At 19.9% G+C, this 23,652-nt stretch overlaps 4 protein-coding genes across 4 annotated transcripts; 1 reads left to right on the top strand and 3 right to left on the bottom strand.

The window, feature by feature from the left end:
• Positions 1 to 286: 286 nt before the first annotated feature.
• On the bottom strand, positions 287 to 1,372 carry MKS88_003959 (uncharacterized protein; the record flags this gene model as incomplete). The annotated part of the gene is made up of 4 exons (XM_067217098.1): positions 287 to 386; positions 875 to 1,006; positions 1,213 to 1,255; positions 1,327 to 1,372. The coding sequence occupies 4 exons, from the start codon at positions 1,370 to 1,372 to the stop codon at positions 287 to 289; spliced, it is 321 nt and encodes a 106-aa protein (XP_067072767.1).
• A 6,068-nt stretch (positions 1,373 to 7,440) lies between these two features.
• MKS88_003960 (STP1 protein) lies at positions 7,441 to 9,868 on the bottom strand (the record flags this gene model as incomplete). The annotated part of the gene is made up of 5 exons (XM_067217099.1): positions 7,441 to 8,475; positions 8,569 to 8,654; positions 8,734 to 9,426; positions 9,503 to 9,731; positions 9,866 to 9,868. 5 exons carry the CDS (start codon positions 9,866 to 9,868, stop codon positions 7,441 to 7,443), a joined length of 2,046 nt encoding a protein of 681 aa, XP_067072768.1.
• Positions 9,869 to 17,483: 7,615 nt separating this feature from the next.
• Positions 17,484 to 20,378, top strand: MKS88_003961 (uncharacterized protein; the record flags this gene model as incomplete). The annotated part of the gene is made up of 2 exons (XM_067217100.1): positions 17,484 to 17,546; positions 17,811 to 20,378. The coding sequence occupies 2 exons, from the start codon at positions 17,484 to 17,486 to the stop codon at positions 20,376 to 20,378; spliced, it is 2,631 nt and encodes an 876-aa protein (XP_067072769.1).
• A 2,354-nt stretch (positions 20,379 to 22,732) lies between these two features.
• On the bottom strand, positions 22,733 to 23,227 carry MKS88_003962 (uncharacterized protein; the record flags this gene model as incomplete). Its single annotated transcript, XM_067217101.1, has 2 exons — positions 22,733 to 23,071; positions 23,141 to 23,227. 2 exons carry the CDS (start codon positions 23,225 to 23,227, stop codon positions 22,733 to 22,735), a joined length of 426 nt encoding a protein of 141 aa, XP_067072770.1.
• Positions 23,228 to 23,652: the final 425 nt, after the last annotated feature.

The raw sequence follows: 23,652 nt of genomic DNA on the forward strand, positions 1-23,652 counted from the left end.
AATTTTTTTGTGTTTAATTTTTTTTTAATTTTGTAGCTATAATATATACAACAGTTAATCTTGGATATTTTTCTATTTATATATTTAATACAAAGGATTTACGTATTTTCTCTATTACATTAATTTTTTTTTTTGTCTTACTAAATATAAATGAAATTATAACATGCACATGAGTGCTTTTCACTATGTTTTTTCTAAATAATTAAACTTTTCCTTTGAAGACATTAAATATGGTTTTATCTAAAATAATATGAAATATGTAATCTCCTTTTTCTATAGTTTGCATTTATGGATTTTGGAATACAAAATTTAAACTGCGCATGTATGGATTATGAATATGATAGTTAATTCCTTCTTTTGGTGTTACCTTTTTATGTAACAACTTTCTAAAGGGTGTACAGTAATATAGAAAAGTGTAGAATAAAACATGAATAATATATTTATTTTATAATTGCCTAAATTGGGGAAACTTTAGATGATGAATTAATATATTTTCCCATTTTTTTGGAAACTTTTATCCATTTTATAATAAATGGGAATAGTGAAATATATTCGTAATATCATAATAAGTAAGAAATGATGAAAATATTATTGTAGAACATATCAGATTTATTATGTGAAATATTAGAAGAAATAGAATTACTAATGCGTGTTAAACCAGATTTTTTCTGAGGGGAATAGATTTTACATCGTATTCCTACTGTTTTAATTTAAGGCACACTTGGCTGTATGTAGGGCCATGATTTATCTTTTACTATTCCTTCTTTTTTACAAAGCAGCTGATGTTCAGTATCTATATTTTTTTAAAATTAATGATTTTGAATGGAAGTATGATTGGCCATTTATTCTTCTGATATTTGAGAGTGAATCATACCTTTCCTTATTAAAATTTTGAATTTTGTTCAAATAATTCTGTAGGAATGATTTATTTTCTTTTGTGGTACTTATGCTTGATTTTTTGCTTTCTTGTTCTGATTTTTTATTCTCTCGTGTTACTTTTCTACACCTATTATAAAAAAAGCATGTTTAGGAGAAGGATGAGTAAATGGTGAAGTTAGATTATTAAGAGATTTAGCCGATGTCAAAATCACATGATATTTTATTTGTCCACCTTGTAATATGTTATATTCTATTCTTCTGTATTCAAGTTTTTTATATTTTAGTTTTTCATCAATATTATCTGTACTCTTGAAAAAATAAATTGAACCCAACTTATCTATATGAGATCCACCATAAATCTCTGATTTTCCGGTTTCTAAGGTGTTTTCTAATATTTAATTATCAAGTTTTTTATTTCGCTTAAATTTAATGTAGATAAAAATTTACCAGGGACAAATTCATATTGGCATTCAAAATATTTTTGATAACTCATTGAATGTGTATCTTCACAGCATTCTTTTATATTTTTATGCTTTTTACATAGTATAATAATATTATTAATATATTTTTCGTACTTACTGTATGTAACAACTTCACGGGTATCATACGTTTTAATACTACAATAATTTAGAAAATAATCCTGCAAACATTTATCTTATAAGTTATCATTTAACATTTGAGAAGTACCATATATAAGCTTAATTTCACAATAGGAAGAGTTGTAAATTTCATTTATACATTTTTGTAATTTAAGAATGTTACTAATTAATGTTTTCCCATTATTATTTTATAATTTATCTCGTCGTATTACCATTATTTCTAAATATATTCAATATTTATAATGTGAGAATTGCGTATCATATACTTCTGTATTATTATTTTTTTGAAATATTTTCTGCATTTTTTGAAATTTGTGTACAAAGTTTATAAGAGCCATTTATATCTTACTTTTTTTTGAAAATTTGATATTCACCATAATATAGCATAATAACAATTGTATTTAATTCGTGGTATATGTTACATTATGGCAACTTTTCCAAAATTTTATTCTGAATATTAAGAAGATATAATGAATTGTATGGACTTAAATTTTATTTTTAAAAAAAGAATTTTTATGGTATTTGAGTGAAATAAGTTATTTAAACTATAAAACATTAATTATTATTTTTTTTAAATAAAAATGTATGCGAATTATTGTTAAGTTAAACTTTCCATTTTATTTTGTGATGAACAATATAATAGATTATATCAATATTGTAGGGGTTCAAGTGACTATATAAAGAAGGTAAAGGGAGAAATTTCATTCATATATTGTATATGACTCTATATATATTTTGGAAAGATTATAAGTATTCGTTATTAATATATATTAGTTAATTATTATTTGGGATTGTAATTTCGTATTTTTATTAGTTAAAAAAAAAGAAATAATATTTTTTAATTTTTAAAAATTAGATATCAAAATAATTATGATATGTTACATGTAAAATAAAATGGTTATACACAAAATACAATTCTATTAATATATTAGTTAATATAATAATTTGTTTTCATATTTTTGTAATGTGCCCAAATTACAATTTTTGCTGAAATATATATTTATCCTTTTTTTTGATTTATTATATTGTTTTTATATAAATTTTCTTATATATATATATTTTTTAATATGTGTCATTATTTTAATGTGATGTTTAGAACTATATTAAATATATTATTTCATAGAAACTATTCTTGCAATTATTGAATTAAATATATAAATTATTTATATCAAAATTATCTGAGTGAATATCACAAAAATAAATATTTATTTAAATATAACTGAATTATAATATAAGGATAAGTATGTGACATGAGCAATATATGGTTTTCAGTAAGGCAAATAAAAATTATTATATGAGAACGTTTAACAATTGTAACTTTGACACAAGGTAAATTCCGTTCCCTCTTATTGTAGAAAAATAATTCCTTCTTTTTATATACATTTAAAGCATATCATTTAAAGTAATTTTTATTATTTACTTTATGTTTTTCATAATATAAAATGGTGTTTTCATATATAAAAAATATCAAAAACATTTACATAGAAAAAAAATAACGAATTAAATTATTTTGGAAAAAATATTCTTAAAAAAATTTTTAATTAAATATCTTAAAAATAGAGGGATTTAATACTTTTATATTTTTAAGGTAAAATATAATTTTATAAAAATATTAAAAGAAATTTACATAGTATAAATCATTAATATATATATAAAATAATGTTTTTATTATTTGCAGATAATGTAATAATTATTAAAATAAGTATTATATTATTGTGAAATTCATAATTATTCTTTAATAACATATGTGTTATTCTATTACATGGTAATGAATTATTTCAAAAAAAATAATAGAATTCAAAATGATCATTATTTTGTAATTCATTGTACGTAATTTTCTTATTAGGAGGTTATCCTCATTTGTGAGCGTGCAAAATAATATATTTTATATATAATGACACCATATTTTGAAGAGTTTTTTAATAAACTTGAAGTAAATGCTTCTATCATTAACATGTAAGTAATTTGAAGAAATATCTGCTTTTTATTATTAGTTGAGTGCAATAGAAAATACATTTGTTTCTCTTTTTATGAAATATTAACATTGATTTTATGTATGTTAAATAGGAAGAAATATATTGAGAATATACATATTTATATAATGAAATAGTTTTTACACAAATATTTTGTTTTTTGATATAATTTAATTTGTTATATTTGTAGTTTTTTATTTAAAATTTTTATTTTTCACTTTATGCATAATAAATATATTTTGTTCCATAATATTATGACATTCTATAGTTTATCTTGTTATTATACAGATAGCATGTATAATATTAATCTTATTTATTAATGGTATGTTAATAATAATTGTGATAAAAAGGAAACCACAAATAATGCATATTTAATTGTGCCCAAAAAAATAAAATTATGTTACAGGTATATTTAAAAGGATAATGTTTTTTTATTATCACTTGTATGATTATCTTTTATGGGATTTATTTGATTAGAACAACACTTCTTGTGTTTTCCTTGAATATTTATTCTAATATTTTTATTAATGGTATATTAATTAATCGTTTAATTGATTACACTTCAAACCATGTTATATTAGTGAGATATTTTGATCATTTTAATTATTATTGAATTTTGTTAAAATGCTTTCTTAATTAGTTCTTAAGTTTGATTTTATTATATTTTTCCTATAGAATTTGATTACATGTTTTAGTATATTTTAAATATATAGTTAGTTACGTTTAACTATAGCTATTATTAATGTGTTATATGGTCTTTAATTATTTTTAAAATGAGAGTTTTTTCATTTATTCATATGAATATATTTATTTTTTTTTTTATAATATGGGCTTACAAGATTAAGTTATCAGTTCAAAAGTTTCGATGTTTTATTTATTTTGTATTTATTTTATGTTACCATATGGAATGGAAAATTATGATGATAATTTATATAATATATTTATGTTCAATGTATTTTATAAATAAATATTTAGTTATTCATACAAATTGTGAAAAAATTAAATTTATATAAAATCATTTTTAGTAAATTTCTGAATTTTTGATTGTTTTATATATAAAATTATAGATATGTAATAAAATAATTTTCTTTTTATGAATGATTTATTTATAGTTCACTGCTAATTTTGAGCATTATAATTTCTTATAACTAAAAAATATCTAGGTACAAGTAATATTTCTTTTAAAATGTTATTTTAATTAAATTATTTAAGAATTACTTATGAATTATAAATGAATTTTATAATTATATGTTATATTTCTATTTTTTCTTTTTTTATTGAAAAATGTAATTGTAACATTCATAGATGATTAATAGGATATTAAAGTTCATTATGGAAGTATTCTTCTTTTTGTTTTGTATTAATAATTATTCTCTCAAAATAAATTATATATAATTAGATGTTCTATTACAAATAATGGAATTAAAAAAAAAAAATTTTTTTTTTATTATCAGATAAATTTTAATGAAAAATAATTTATATATATATGCGATTATGTAAGTTTCTCTCTATATTTTCTAAAATAAAAGTTGGTAATAACTTAGAGTTATTTTAAACTATGCAGAATATATGTTCATAAATATCAAAATTTTCATAATAATAATCATACTCTTTTTAATATAATAAAAAGTATTAAGTATAAATCTACGTTAATTTTGCTTTATTCACAATTATATCATTTTTTTTTAACGATTAGATACGTTATAATAGTGATGAGCGAATATTTTATCGCATATCTATATAATATTTAATTATAAAAATGTAATAAATAAAATATTTTGCATACAATGTATATATGAACACTTCAGATAATTGCATTTGATATATCAAATTTTCTATTTTATATATACAAAAAAGAAAAATTATAGTTATATTTATCATTTGTTATACTTCTTGATATTATATATATTGATTGTATAGATTCCTGGTAACTAATATGTATATATTTTTTTTAATTATTTTCTTATGTGTCTATGAGATACAAAAATTGTAAGGAAAAAATGGAAAAATTTATGTAGGAATATTAATAATCATGATAATAAAAATTTAAATAAAATTTATAAGTTATTCTTTATTAATTTTTAGTTAATATTATATATTACAATATGCTATTAAAATGTTCATTTTTATGTATATAATATTACATAGATATAAGAAATAGTTATAATTGTATATATATGATTTTTTTTTTTTTTGCAAAATATTATAAATAAAAATTATTGTTTGTAACAGAAATAGTTATGTTTCATATACAATATATTTAATTAGAAATATTATAGATGTTTAAGGTTCTTATAATAATCATATTTTATGTGGAAAAATATATATCATAATAGAAAATATATTGTAAATTTATGCTTTTTTTTCTATTCATGTCTTATTGTATTTATTTATATTAGACAACTAATAAACATAATTGCTTATTTGAGTACAAATTTTTATATTTTTCACGTCAAATCAATTCTTTTTATTAAGGATTTTTAGATATATTTTAGAACAATTATAAAAACCAAGCATTTATATATACTGTTGGTAATAAGGTAGTGTCACATATTCAGATTAAAAATTTGATATTTTTTAAATTTATATATGTACGAATAAACAAATTTTAATGATGATTTTAACAATTTAAATTAGTTTTTTATATTTTTAACTAATAATATTCATCACAATTTAGTGAGAATTGCGTAATGGAAAGTTTGTATGTAATGTCATTTTTCCTTTTTTTTATCTATTTTGTGCATCCGAGATGTGATTAATGAATATATAATTTATCATATACTTCAAAATTTTTTTATGTATTATAATAATAATTTAAGTAATATAATATTGTATATTATTATGGTTGTTATACTTACATTTGAGTTGAGATATACAGAGCTTTAAAATTTATTATTTAAATATTATATGAAGGAAGAATTTGTGGAAATTAATATTGGCAGTGCACTTCTTTCATAAAGATATATTAAATTAATCAACCAACATTTTTTATTAGTGTTAAGGGTTTTTGAATTTAGGTAATATTGTATGTGGTATTTTTAAAATATATAACATTTAAAAGAAAAATAACACATCAATATAAGTGAAGAGTATAAAAACATATTAAATAGTAAACAAAAACAAAAACAAAATAAATTAAGACGAAATTTTCTATTTTTAATATATATGAATATAATTTAAAGAAATAAGCTTTGAAAAGTATATATAGAAACGAATAAATTAATATATATCTCAATGAATAAATAATTTATATTTAGTCGGTGCAGTATTATGTATATATTTAATTCGTAATCTGTAAATTTTTTAATGTGTGAGTACTTTTTTTTTGTACACTGTAAGATGGACGGATACATAATTATGAAGGTTACCAATAAACACTCCTTTAAACAAATATGAAATAAATTAACAAGATACAATTGTTTCTATCAATAAAGGAATAAAATAATATAAAATGTAATAAAATAATATTTGAAATTGCTGCATTGTTTTAATATATGATTATTTTTTGCTTTTGTTAAATATAGAAATTAATTTCGTATTAAATTATTGATAAAAGTTGTTATACATAATATGTATTTTGTTATATCCATTTTTTTCAATTGCTTAATGAGAATTTCCAATGAATATTTGATTTATTCTATTGTACTTTATTTTTGGTATATTTACCTTTAATTTATTTTTTAATTAACTCATATTCGTAATTTACGTTCCATGATTACGTTCCTCTTTAGTATTGCTTACAACTTTATATTATTTTTCTTCTTTATTCCATTATGATAACAGATTACATAAGAAATATTTTTCATTGAATGTAAAAGTTTTCTCTTAATTAGCATCCGAATATACTTTGATGTATACCTACGAATTTATTAGATGTATTTTTCTGCTATTTCATTAGATTTTTATATTTACACGTTATTATCTATAGAGTTTACGAATATATTTTCTTCTCTTATCCAATCTTCTATATCTTTTCTAAAGCTTAATTCCTATGTATAACGGTGAATTTCTCTATTTATTCTATTTTCTGAGAAGTCGTTAATTTCAATTATGTTTTCTTTAATTTCTTGTTCTTTTTTTGAATTTTTTTTAGTTTTGCATTCATTTATGGTATCATCCAAATACGATTCCCTATTTTCTATGTACTCTTCCTTTTCACATTCTTCAAATACCATCATAAATACGAGTATACAAAGTTTTGGCACTAATTTTTTTTTTATATATTTGTATAATTCTTCATAGTTTTCTATGTGTTGCAGTTCCATCATATTTACTAGGGATATATTATTTCTAGTTTGTTCATTTTTATATTCATTAGTCATAATTTGTAATTCTTCTGTCAATTCCTTAAACAATTTTTGTTCTAAATATTGTTCTAAAATGGCACCCTTTTTAGGTAACCAATTTTTCCATATATCTTTTTCTCTTTCTAAATATAGAAAATTTTGATTTTCATCTGACAGATTTTTTTGTATTTCTTTCTTTTTTTTTGCGTAAACTTGTTCTTTTTTCCATTCATTTTTTAAGTTATTAAACCATTCTTCTTTTTTCAATTTTTGTGAAAGATTTCTATATCTTTTTACCCATTTATTCCATAGAAAAATTTTGTTTTCAGTATCTTCTATAGTTTTAATATCTTCCATTATTATTTCATCATTTTTTAAATTAGAATGGATTGTATATTCTTTTTTTGTAAACTCATTTAAACATATTTCTAAATATTCTAGCTTTTTGTATTCCAATTCTTCATTTCTACATTTTTCCAGTACTTCCATATGTACTTCTATAATAGTTTTTGATCTGTCCTTTTTTTGCTTTAACAAGTTTACATTTTTTTTAGTATTAAGTTCATTTATTTCTATTTTTTTTATAATTTCTTTGTCATCATGTGTAATGTGTTCCAAATGATCATCTATTAAAAATTTGTTTTTTCTATTAGAAATTGAAGGTATTAGTAATCTGAAAAATTTCACTTGTCTTCTTTTAATATCTTTCTTTTTTTTAAAAAGTCTCATTAGTGCATACTATGATATAAAAACAAAAAACAAATTTATATTACAAATTATCACAATTATCAATTTTTTATCAATATTTTTATTGCATAAGTTTTATTTTACTTTAACAAAAAGTACAAATAAAAAAATAACTAGGAAGCTGATTAAAACAGATGTTGTGTATGAGATATTTGAATTTTCTTTTGGTCCTGTAATTTCATTTTAAATATTTATGTTATATATTTTAGTTATTTTAAAAATAGAAAAATAAGAAGGTATTATTTGTACCTATCATTATAAGGGGTTTAGTATAGTAAGGAGTTTGTAAGGAAGATACTGATAATTCAGTAGTTTCCGAAACGATTCCTGAAGCAAGGAATTCTCCTTCAACTAGTTGATTTTGTTTTTCTAATGTAAAATGTTCTTTTGATTTTGGACTCTCAGATTCCGAAAATGTAGATATTTCTGAATTAGCATCTTTTGTAGGTCGTATACTTTCAATTTGACTCTTTTCAGCTTTAGTAGGAGATTCTTGTGGCACTGATTCTTCAAGATTAGATTTTTCTAGATGTGGAGATTGTGCTTGTGGGGGATTTTGATTGTGAGAGGCACTTTGTTCATGTTGTATTTGTAAATGTTCACTTTCTGATTTAGGAGGAAGGTTCTCAGATGCCGATGGATCAGAGAGGAGGCATTCACATTGATTAAATGTTTCTGTGTTTAACAGTTTGCAATTTTTGTTTGATGGAAATTTAATTTTTGATGATTTTATATTTTTGGATTTGTATTCGCTGAAGATGCTATTTTGATAAAAAGATTTCTTTCTTTCTTCAATCCACACATTATATTGGTTACACTTACTCATACATAGAGAATCACCATTACATATAATTGAATTTTTATTCAATCTTTTATAGTTATTTAATTCTTGTATCCAAGCAGTTTTTCCTTCACAAAAATCTTCTGCTTCATATGATAATTCTAAAAGTTTTTTTTTCATTCTCCTCCAAAATAAAAGGACATATGCCATGTTTAGTAGGCTTTCTAAAATATTTACGTAAATAAAATGAAAGTACTTCTTTCCATCTCTCTTCTGTTGAACGACTTGGAACATTATACTTTTGACTTATTAAATAATCCACCACTTGTAAACATTTTTCTCTAAATTCTTTTTTATTATTCTTTGCATTTAAGGAACTAATTTCAGTTTGAATATAACTTTTAAGATATGTTATTTCATCTGAGTTAGCCCAGTTGTACAATCCTTCACGCAATCTTCTTTTGTCCTAGATTAAAACAAATTATTAGTAAATATATAAGTAATAATTTTTTATTACTAATACAAACACTTTAATTATCATAAATAAGAAAATTATGTATAAATTTGGAAATATAAATAAACAGTAAATTTTAAATTTACCATTATGACATCTTATTACTATTTTAGGTATCTGTAAATAATAATCAGGAAGAAAAATAAAAATTTATAACGTTTTATTTATAAATAGGTTAATTTTAAATTTATATATATTAGAGCAAAATTTGTAATTCTCAAATACATAAAAATTATTTGAGAATATAAAATAAATAAGTACATTAATATTTGTTTTATATGAATTTTTATCCTTTTTTTTTCTTGAATAAGTTTATTACAGGTGGAGATATATCCAGAATATATTTTGATATTAAATCTACGTATATTATTTTACATAAAATTCTTACTCTATTTATAAAAAAAATATAAATATCTAACAATTAAAAATTGTGTACAAGTAACATTAATATGTTATATTAATTTTATGATGTAAAATTATTATTTATATTTGTAATTCGTCTTTCTTTCTTATTTTTTTTCTTAAAGAATATATATAAATATTATTACTTCTATTAATGTAAATAATTCTTTTTATACTTTTTGTTTTTTGAAAATAAAAAATCAATAAGCAAAATATTAGTACTGATAAAGTATTTATTTTTTATTGTATTATCCTTCTATTTACTTTTCTTATGATTATGTTGTTAAATTGTATTTTTAATATTTTTTTATTTACTAGATTTTGTCTAAGGATTTTTATCAATAATATATAAAATATGCTAAATATTTTTTATTGTTGTGGAAAGTACTTAACCTTAAATTGTACATTTAGCTACGATTATTTATATATCGCAGTATCTAAAAATTCCTTATTTGTTATATATAGTATTCAAATTAATAGTCTTAAAATGGAATAATAAATTATATATATGTTCTATATATATCTATGATCACTTTTGGATATTAATGATTGAACTGGGGCAATGTTTTATTTAATAAGATGAATATTTATGTATATAATTTTATGAAAATAATTTTGTTTACTTTTTCAATATATAAAATGTTAAAAGGATATACTTATAGAAGAATTAATTATGTTATACATCTGATAAAATGATATATAAATTATAACTTTATAATAAAAAATAGTAATATCATAATTATATATATATGTATATATATGTAATAATATAACATATAAAATAAGAAAATAGAAAAAAAAATAGTAACTTCACAATTTTTCTTTAATTATTCTTAGATATATACTAATAAGTAAGTTAAATATAAGCTATAATTTTTTTTGTTTTTACTCATCTTTTTAATATTATTATTAAATATTTGTTTAGTATGCAATATAAAAAAATTCATGTATTAATTCATAATAATTAGATATGAATTTGCAAAAGAAATTACAGGAAATATTATAAGTAATTGAAGTAACATAGGTTAATTTGTTTCAATGTAAATATATTAATTCCAGCTTTATTTCTTTATTTGAACAATGTTAATAAGTTATAGCAAATAAGGAGTAAAATATGTACATATATATATTAATTGATAATTAATTTTTGTGAATAGTTACTTCATATATACAGTTAATTTATGGTATTTATTTTTAACCAATTTATTATAATTAAGAAATTTTTTGTTTAATTTATTTAAAACTATTGAATTATGTTTTATACAACATTTTTTTCATTGTTGTACTTTCTTTTTTCACTTCAATACATTAAATTTGTTTTTTCTTTTTATTTTGCGTTATTAAGATACATACATATAAATATTAGTATGTACTCTAATATACATAATTCTTATAATTCTTTTGTTGTTATGAAAATATATAAGCTATAAAGCAAAAAATTATTAGAACAGATTGGACGTATTTATTATTTAGTGCTATTTTGTTACTTTTTTGTAATATAACTATTATATGGTTAAAATTATTTTCTTAATATTATTTTTATATTTACTACGTTGTATACAGAGATTATAATTAATAATATATAAATTATACTAAATAGTTGTTATAATTGTTGAATTTGCATGCCGTTTAAGAAGTACTTATTTTACTTAATATTATATGTTTATCATTTACATAAAAATTAAATATATTTTACATATTATTCCATTGAATAATTTTACTAATGGTATAAAATATTATAAATATATGTTTTTCTATATTTGTGTATTAACACTTCTGTACTTGAGTTATTTAACTTTAACTAAATTTTAATTAATAAAACGTATAAGTATGTACATTAATTAACTAATTAAAATAATTTTGTATACTTATAGAAAATATGAAAAATTATTAGTATGTACTATATTAGAACTAACTAGAATATATAATTAAAAAGTGTAAAATTAATTATAATTTTTTAATAAGAAGTAATAATACGATAATTATACATAAGGAGAATAATATCTTACATTATTTAATAAAAAATATACTGAAGTATCGCAATTATTTTTATGTAATTGTTCAAAGATATATTCGAATATATAGATTAAAGTGGTGTTATATATTTTTGATTAATCTGAATTTGATAACTATATGAAAATATTTTTTTACGCAAAATATAAATATCTGTTTTAGCATGTAAAATAAGAAATATATTTTTTTAATTTATAAGAAGTTTTAGGACATTAATTGGTAATTAAAATTACTGAACGATTTAAACATAATACCATAATAATATATGATTATATTATAACATAATTAAAGTATTTCAAAATTTAATACCTTCTTTGAATTAGACAAATAAGTGATAAATTATGGCTAGAAAATTGAATAGGAAAAGTTAAAATAAATAAAAATGCTAACTAATTATGAGATTCTGTAAATAATTTCTTCATATAAAGCACGAATTTGTCAAATGTATGTTCAATAAATCTGTTATATTAAAGAATTAATGATTTAATTTTTTTTTTTTTTGAATATCCTTTTATGATATTTTTTATTCTATGATCTACTCTTTTTTTTGTTTTAGTCCCTTTTGTTCTAGTCAATTTATTTTAAATATATTTTGATTAATTACAATATAGATGGGAATAAAAAGAAAAATGATTTATAATTTTTAAAATATTTTATATTTAAATGATTTTTTTTAATGTATTATTTATGTATATTATAAACAATATAAATAATCAACTTATAATAGTGGATAAATAATGGAGACGTGAAATAAAATAAGATTTTTTTCAAATATCTAAGAGTATATTGGGAAAATATATAAGATTAATTTTCACATATTTATATAACAATATTTTTTTTTTTTTTTTTTTTTTTTTTCTTCATAGTAGCAATATTTTATATGTGTATATATTCCCTAAAAAGTTAAAATACCCTTAGGAGAATGAAAATAAATATATATTTTGTAAATATGATTATATGTCCTATTTAGTATGTCTATGTATATATTAGAATTTAATATTATTTTCAGGATATTTAAAAATATATATAGTTTATAATGACAATTATTAATTCATTATATTTATAATGCTCATTTCTTAAATAAAATATAATTAAGTTAAAAGTTTTATTTTTTTTAGATAATTCATAAATACAAAACGTTGTTTTGTTGCTATATAAGATTTAATTAAGATTATTTAAAAAATTATTACATTTTTTGTATAAGATTTAATTAAATAATTTTAAAGTATATAGTTCGCATGCATCATATTGCTGATATATTTCATTATAAATTTGCATTATTAAATTTTATTTTTCATAGATTAAAAAGATATCCTGTTATTACTGTATTTTTTAGTTATATGAATTGTGTGTACCTTAAAAAATTTTGTTTAGTTAACGAAATATACGATGCATATTTTTTTTGTAAAACTATGCTTAGTTTTTAGAAAAAATGAGACTACCATATATAAAGAATTATGCATGCGGAAAGTGAAAAAATTACTAATAATAATTTTAACAATAAGTATAAATAAATAAATATATATATATATTTTTGTTAATATTAGATATTAATACATTTTTTTAAAATATTTTTTTACATGTAATCATGGTGTTTATGCATGGATATATGGAATAATTCTAATGTGACAATATATTTTTTTTTTTTTTTCACATTTACAAATATAAAAAAAATAATAATTATTAGTAACAGGACCATGGTTATTGAATCTATTAATTGTTTAATAAGAAGCACAGTAATGATTGATGACATATTTATTCATCACAAATTCGAAAAATAACTATTCAATAAAATATATTACAAACGTTTTTACTATACGTCATATTATAATTATGCTTATATTTATTTTTATATTGTTCTTAGATGAAGTATAGTTTTGTAAAGATATGTATATTTTTATCATTCTTGTAAATTATCTATTCTTATAACAATTTTTATAAATATTTAAGAGTTCCTCAAAAAATTTTATATGAAATTTATCTATAATTCATGAAGTAATAATCTTATGATTACAATTAAACACTAAATGTTGAAGGGATCTATATAAGCAGAAGAAAATATACGATTTTTATGAAGGATAATATCAAAAAAATTTGAATTGTTCTCTGTTGTTATTAACAAATTATTTTAATTCATTATTAGATGATACTTATATAAATAAAAGTTCACGTGTGAATTTATTCTTTATTCACCTATTTTACACCCCTCCCCTTAGAGCTAGTGAATATATAATATTAAAAATAGGATAATTAAAACGTTAAGAATTTTTTTGTATTAAATATTTTTCGAAAATTTGCTGTAAAAATGTACTAACATAATTATTGCTAATTATATTATCATTTAAGCATAAATAAGTAATAATTTTGTAATTCACTCATTGTAGAACATTGAATTTTCGTCAATCAACATATAATTAACTAATATATTGGTGTCTTTACAAAACCTATGTTCTTGTACGTAAGAATTTTCTGTTTCATTTTAAGAACCTCTATTTGAATCTTTCATAATGTTGTAAATACTTCGTATATTTTCATGTTTATTTAAAGAATTATACATTTTAAATAAATAAATAAATATATATATATATAGGAACTGTTTCTTGAAATTATTTATTTCCTTATGATCTGTGTTAATAAAATTTGCAAAATAAATATTTTTATTAACAAAAATAGTTAATTGAAAAAAATAGTACATTCAATTAAACTCTCTCTATATATGTTACGCATACAGTAAATATAATATGTTCTTAAAAATAATGAGACATAATTCAACATAATGAATTAAATCTGTATAAAGTAACAGGTAATTAAAGGATATTCATAATAAATCAATATAAATGAAAGATGGTCACATGTAAAGGCTTAAAAGCGCATTTTATAATAAATATTTTGCCAAGAGAAATATACTTTTTTTATCACTACAGTTATTAATAATGGTGATTAAAAGTACTGTTGTTACTTAATAAAAGATATATTTTATATTATTTAGTTTGTTATGTTTTATGGTATGATTCTAATTCATAAAAATCCAATTTTTCTATATTTTAATACATATTCAGGAATATAAAATATAAATTCAACTAAAATAAGTTCGATTATTCTATAGTACATATTACGGAACCATAAGTATCAAAAAAAATATATCATGTTTACTTTCTTATTTAGTCATTAGTGTACTGTATATCCATATGAATCTAATTTAATTATTGGTTATACGATTTTCTATCTCATGATATAGTATATATGATATATATGAATAAAGGTAACACAGTAATGTATTCCAAGGAAAATAAAAATTTCGATGTATTCTTACATTTAACAATTGAGAAGATAATATATTAAAAACGATATTTCTAATAAATTCAGATATAATATTTTAAGGAGAAATATATATATGTAAAAAAGGAATATAAATGAAAATATAAAACGAAAAACATGTTAAAATTTTGTACAATTAAATTTTTTCCTTTATATATAAATGCTTAAAAACATTTAAAATAAGCAAATGTGAAATATTATATTTATATTTTAAATATCCTAATTTGTATATATAATATGTACAATTTTATTCATCCCATGAATGCAATATGTTTATGTCGTAAAGTAATCATGAATTATTATATATACTTAGAATTGTTGTTCACATATTATTTAATAAACAAATTATGGTATGGTGTAAAATTTTATTATTATAAAATATAAAAGTATTCACTGTGAAAACATAAAATAACTCAAACTATATATATAGATCATTAATAGAAGGTGGTTATAGGTTGAATTTATCCTGTGTAAAATGTATTTATATTATAATAACTGAAAGAACGGATGATATTAATGTAATGTTATGAAATTCAATCTTTTTATATTTAATGAACTTTTAAATATAAAAATAATAAAAAATAATAAAAACCTTTAATATAAAATTATACATTATTTTTTACTTAATTTTTCTTAATTTTACTTAATTTAATTATGTAATTAAAATTATATTATTTTTATAAAATAAATTGTGCAGGAAATTTTATACATGAATTATCCTTGTTTGTGTTGACAGATTATTGTTCATATATTAAGAACCTGTTATTATAACAATGAGAGATATAACAAAGAGTTTTTCATTAGTTAATTATATTTTATTATATATAATAAATATTTTCATGTTTATTTCATTTACAGAGTACCTACTAAAATATAAAGTATGGTTTAATGAGTATTTAAATAATAAAAAGTGTAATGTTAATTATTACTTTTATGTACAAATAAAGATGGGAACTTTTATAAAACAAGGATAGATATACTATTTAATTTTATTTTGAATTCCATATATTAATGTATTGTGTTCGTTATTATGATAATAATAATATTATAAATAATTTTGCTGTTATACTTATATAAACGGATGTGCACTAAATTTATATATTTTTTTTTTTATTATTAATTTATTTGTTTTTAATATATGGTTAGTTGTAATATTTATGATAATATGAAAAAGAAAAAAATTTTTTTTGCATGTGATAACAAATTTTTAAGTTGAATAATTCTAATATAACTCTATACGCATTTAATTATTATATTAAAAGAAAGATTTTTAATTTTTATTATGTTTATTATAAATAATAAAGTAAATTTTATGAACTTTGAAAATTTTTCAAATTAATTCAATTGTATAATCCAAAAAAAAAAAAAAAAAAGATAATATGTGCGGATAATTATAATAAAATTACAGCTTATATTAATATATATTTTATGCCCTTTATATTATATTTTTTAATTTTTAATTTTTAATTTTTAATTTTTAATTTTTAATTTTTAATTTTTTTTTTTTTTTTTTTTGTTATAGTTTTTTTTTGCCATAGTAAAAGATATGATATATTTGTAATATGAAAAAAAAAAATTGCCTTATAAAGTAGACTATGCTCTATGTACAGAATTAATATTCTGTTATTAGAGCTTTATTCCAAAATTTAATTATTTTAAAATATATTTGTTATTGTATTTGTTTTGTTTTTTTAAGATAATGTGTATTTTGTATATATTACAATAACATTAAAGTATTATATAATAAGAATAAAAAAAACGAAAAGTTCTTGCTAAATGTAGATTTAATTTCATATATTGGTAATTAACCTTATCATTTTAAATATATCAATAAATAACAATTTTGATGTTTTGTTTTATTTGTGTTTGTGTGAACATATTTTTAATATCCATGCAACCGATATTTATATTTGTGTATTATTTAAAATTTTTATTTTATTTAGTTTTTGAAAAACTAGAAAAGTATTATCCATGAGAGTTTATAATATAGATAATACTATTGTTCCTGGTATTGGTATAAATAAACGACTAAACGTATTGTTTGGATAAAAAATAAATTTTGACGCAATGCCGTAAATAAGAAAGTACAAGAGAAATGTGCTCATCCTTTACTATATTTTTTATATTTTTCTACCTGGTATATATTTTGCTTTGTTCCAAACGCATAATATTCTATAATCATTAAAGGAAAATTATTAATATTAATTATTTTTAATGATATTTACATAAATATAATTTCATTAATTATAAAATCAAATAATATTATATATATTTTTGATGTAAAACAAAATTTTATAGAGTTTTTTTGTTAACATTCTTAAAAAAATAATAAGGAAAGATTGCACATTCGGTTCAATATGTGGTAGAACGTTATGCGTACACTATGGAGAAACAGAGTATTTTTTAAGACCAACTGAAGAATTAAAAAGATTAAGGGAAAATTTTACATCTAACTACAACACAAAAAAGTTAGAATTAAAGGACTCACATAATATTCTCTATCGTAATAATTTGAAAAATCATAGTATGCTAAAAAAAAGAAAAAATATGTTACATAGACCAAACATAACAGATATAAACCTAGAAAAATATCATAATTTCATATCAGTTGATAAACCCTTTATAGATTCTAAATTGAAAGGTAATAAAAAAGTTATAGTGGACAATAAACCACTGAAAACAGAGAGTACATTAAGAAAATTAAGAGAAAATTTGTTAAATAACCCATTTATAAGAGATTTAATGTTAAAAGAATTAGATAACATTTTATTAGGAAATGAATTTAATACTGAAAATGTATTAAAGGAATTAAACAATAATATTTTATCTAATACAAAGGTAGGGCTATCAGAACTAAATATGCTAGAAAAAATTGTATTAAATAATAAACTACTTAAGGAATCAAAAATAAAAGAGTTAAAATCAATTCTGTTAAATAATAAGGCATTAACTGAATCTCAACTACTTGAATTAAAATTACTGGTAAGTGATATAATAAGTGACAATTCTAATTTAAAAGTTAACACTCAATCACGATATATAGATATTTTAAATAAAAGTTTCATAAATAGACATTATAGACTACCAAAAATAAGAGATACTTTAATGAGTAGAGATTTAAACAAAAAAAATATCTTGTTACATGAAGACGATTCTTTAAAAAAGATCGATATAACAAAAGATTACTTATCACCTAAGGATACTCCTACAGAGTCAATTCCTGTAACTAATAATAAGGAGTTGTTACAAAAAAAGAATTCTATTAGTGAAATTGACATTATCAATGAATGTTTATCAGATAAGGATGTCTCTACAGAGGAAACCGACGTAACCGATAAAAAGGAGCTATTACAAAAAGATAATGCCATCAGTGAAATTAATAATACTAAGGAAAATTTATCACAAAGAGAAATACCTCCAAAGAATATTTCTGTAGCTAATAAAAAGGAGTTGTTACAAAAAAAGTTTTCCCTTAGTGAAATCGATACTATTGAGGAATGTTTATCATATAAGGATATTTCTATAGAGGAAACTGATGTAACGAATAAAAAGGAGTTATTGCTAAAAAAAGATTCCATAAGAGAAATTGATAATACAAAGGAAAATGTATTTCCAAAAGAAAAAAAATATACTATAGATATACACATGAATGATGGAAAAAAGGAATATGCTTTACAGAAAGAAAAAAATTATATTATAAATATACATATGAGCAAAGGGAAAAAGGAAAATATATTACCAAAAGGAAAAAAATATATTATGGATATAACTATGATTGATAAAGAAAAGGAAAAAGAATTACCCGAAGAGAAAAAATATATTATAGATTTACATATGAGTGATGGCATAAAGAAAGATGAATTATCACAAAAAAATTATACTTCATGTAAAAATAAAAAAAAGAAAGAAAAACATGTACCAAAAAAAAAGGCATGGAATATTGATTTGTTCATGAGTAAAAAATGGAAAAAAAAAAAGTTATTTAAAGAAAAAAAATGGCATATAAATATATTTATGAATGATAGGTCTAGGAATATTGAATTAATACGAGATATAAATCCTTTAAATATAATTGATGTAACAGTCAAGGATCCTTTGTATGAAGTAATGGAGGATTACCTTTTTGAAAGCGTCCTAGAAGCCAATGTTAAAAAAGAGCCTAATAAAATAAAATCTTTTTTAAAAAAAACAGCCATTTATTGTGCTCCTGTGATAGCAGCATGCATTGCGCTACCACTTCTTACAGTATATTATATTAATGCAGCTGCTACAGACATAATTACTGAAGCTGTAAGTGCAGGTATATCAGAAGGGTTATCTGAATTGTCGTCTTGTACATTTTCTGCTATAACTGGATCTATTATACCTGCGTTAGCTCAACTCCCAAGTTTAACAGTTCCTGCAATTACGGCAATTTCAAATACTATAAGTTCTCCCGTAAAAAATTTAATGGGAGGTTTATTTTCATTTGCAGGTAATGTTATCAATGCCTTTTCTGAAGCTGCAAGTCAATCCGGTGGAGGTGTTGCCACATTTGTTAATGGTATTCGAGATGGTGCTAGAAATGTTGTAAACTGTGCATTTACTACAGTCCCAAATAAAGTTTATTCTGCAGGTGTTTCAGCTGGTGTAAGAAATGCTATCATGCGGACTGTATTTCCATCATTAATTGCTATTTCTGTTCTAATTATATTTTTAGGTATTTATAAATTATTTTTACACCTAGGAAAAAAGGGAAAGTTAAATTTTCTCAATAATTATAAAAAAAAAGTGTTAAGTTCCTTAGAGAAAATTAAATTTCATAATAGAATAAATATATGGAAAAAGAGTCGACATAAAAATTTTTTACATTTATATGATGAGTAAATTTCATGTACTCACATAAATAATCTCTGAAATATTGATACTATGATTATTTATATATATGTTTGCCTATATTTTAATTAAAAATTTTTTTATATTTTAAATTTGAATTAGTATCTTTTTTTTCGTGAACACAATAATATTCAATCAGTATAAAATAATATTCTACATTATAGTATACACATACATAATTTTTATATGCCATATTTTATGGAATTTTTTTTATTTTAATTAATATTGTTTATGTATTTATTTAAGATATACTTGTTTCCTTGGTGAAAATATATACCCACAATATTACATATTAAAATTTTTAATATTTTTAATACTTTTTATTTACTTACACCTGAAATAAGTGCCTTAATTTTTTTTTTTTTTGAATTATAGATAAATGAACCGGTTATTAGGTTTAGCTATTTGAATTTTTATTAAGCTTTAACTTAATATGCTTATTAATTAAAATTAAATATATGTTTGTTTTGTTTTATATAATTTAGTAGAATTTAGTGGAAATATTTTTTATATATTAGAACTTGTTTTAGTTTAAAATATTTTCGTCTGATAGGCATTTGAACATGTTACTATTGGCCATATTTAAATAAATTGTACTGAACATTTTTAAGAATACGCGCTATTTTTCCTACATTTTGTTTTTACTTTTTAAAATTTTTGCATTCAGTAGCGTATTGATGATAATTAATAAAAGGTTCTATTATCTTTTAACTCTTTTTTTTTTCTTTGTTCTTATATTGTTTAATTTATAACCACTTTATATTTGAATTTTTATATTATTAATAAAATAACATTAATTTAAATTTTTTCCTTTTAAAAATGTCTTTTTACTTTTAATTTGTTGACACAGTTTGATTTGAACGTGAAAGAATAAATATATTTTTATATTAGATGAATTACAATGTATATATGTAGTTATATGGGAAGATTATATAAAATAAGCAAATATTATGTTTAAGAGTTGTTATGTGCGAGTATATTTTTAAGTCAGAAAGCATCATTATGAGTGATGTAATAATTTTTTATAAAGTAATACAATTATCGAATTATCAAATTTCAAATTATATACACAATCACTTGTATAACATTAAATACAGTAGCACTACTTTGAAATATGACAAACGAAAAGAACATATGCTTATTAAACTTAATGAAGCAATTAAATATATATATAAATTATATTTTTTAGCGAAGGAATAATATATATATTGGGTTGAACGAACAACAAAATGTTAAGAACATTGGTATACTAAGAAAACAAATAAAATTTAATATTTGAATTTTCTATTAAAGGAATTAGTCATTCAGTGTTTGTATCTGCGATGTAATAAATGGTATAAGTTTCCTAAGAGTTTTTATATATAATGTTTTGCGTTAAATATATACTGATAAACGTAAATATAAATATTTGATATAATACGTTTAAAGTTATGATGAACATTTACAAAATAAGAAGTTAGCAGAATAGAAATTAGAAATTTTATATTAATTTTAAAGAGTAATTATATAATAGATATAGGAAGTATATTAATGAAAATTTATGCATGTATTTTTTCTAACAAGAAACATGTGTTTATTTAATTATATAGAGCATTATAGTAAAACTTGAAAATAGTAGGGTATGCGGTTAAGTATTATAAGAATAGAAAATTAATGACGATATGGTGTTGGTTATTTAGTAAACACACAAATATATCTCTAAAGTAGAAAAAAAAAAAAAATACTATAATTTCTAGTGTAAACAAAACTAATTATTGAATAATTATGTGTTATTCATTTAATATACTTGTAAATGTTAATAGTTGAAACATATTCTTGAAAATTAAAAAGAAAAAAGACGATGTATATTTTCAAAAAAAAAATGCAAGATTTAATGTAATTTAATAAATTGCATATTGTCTTATTATTTAAACTTGAAAATGTTAACATTTTTCAACATAAATATACTGCAGAAAAAAAAAAAAATATATATATATATATATCACAAGAAGGTATAATTTTACATAAAATAAGAAACATTAATAATTTAAACTAAGAATTGGAATATATGTGATTTACTCACATAATTGGGTATATAGAATTACACTAAAACAATTTTTTAAGATGAAATATAAAAAAAAAAGAAGTAAAATATTTTATAACTATATTAGGGGAATATATTTTTTTACCATTAAACATATAAAAAAATTTTCATATTCGAATTATTGTAATAAATTAAAAATATTGTGAGTTTAATTTTTTACAGGAAATGTTTTTATTTCACATTTATAATTAGGGATTATTATCATTATATCCAATAATTTTATATATATTAATTTAAAAATGTTGTATTATTCAACTTAAGTTCATGGCATCAAAATGGCTGATGCAGCGTTCATAGAAATATACGCTTTACAAATCATTATAAAAAGAGAAAGTACCAGATATGACGCAATCACAGTTATAAGAATCACAAATGTAGAATATACATTATGTTCTTTCATGTAACTTAATATATTTTTAACTTTATTTTGAATTTTAAAGAAATAATAATTATTATTTAAGCTGATTTGGAATAAATCTGATTCAATACTTGAATCTATGCTTTTTAAAATATTGGAGAAATTTTCATATTTTTCAATATTATTATAATGTTTTAAGGTCTGATCTTTTATTTTTACATCATTTTCATCTTTGGATGCACCCTTTTGTTTTTGAAAGTTTTTACGTTTTCTTAGATCATTAAATACTTGTTCAAAAAAATCACTTTATACTAAATTATTAAATCGTTTTCTAAATTCGTCATCTTGTTCTAATACTTTTAATCTTTCTCCAAATGCATCATCACTTTCATATAACATACTATATATTCCCTTTTTTATCGTTTGATATTGTTGGTTTCCTGGTATTTTTGTTTCTCCATTAAGTAATCTACTAAATCTTATATTTAATGCATTATTTCAATAACATTCCTTACCCCATGATTTACTATTGGTGTTTTCCTAAAAATAAAGGTACAAATTCAAAATTCAAAAATAGTATATTTATATATTATTTTAATAGAATTTTCTCATCATAAAAGTAGATATAAAATAACAAAAAAGAACAAAATCAGTTTAAATATAATAACTGTTGTACCTCTTCGAAATGTTTCAATGCACATATTAAAACAGAAAAAATAGTAGCTTTCGTAAAAAAGATGAGCATTATTTGTATTTTGCTTTATGGTAAATTTCTTTGAAGTTGTTATAACATTTGTAATAATGTACTAGGTTTACGTGAAAAA

This window comes from Plasmodium brasilianum, chromosome 11, assembly GCF_023973825.1.
Source record: "Plasmodium brasilianum strain Bolivian I chromosome 11, whole genome shotgun sequence".
NCBI classification, from domain to species: domain Eukaryota; phylum Apicomplexa; class Aconoidasida; order Haemosporida; family Plasmodiidae; genus Plasmodium; species Plasmodium brasilianum.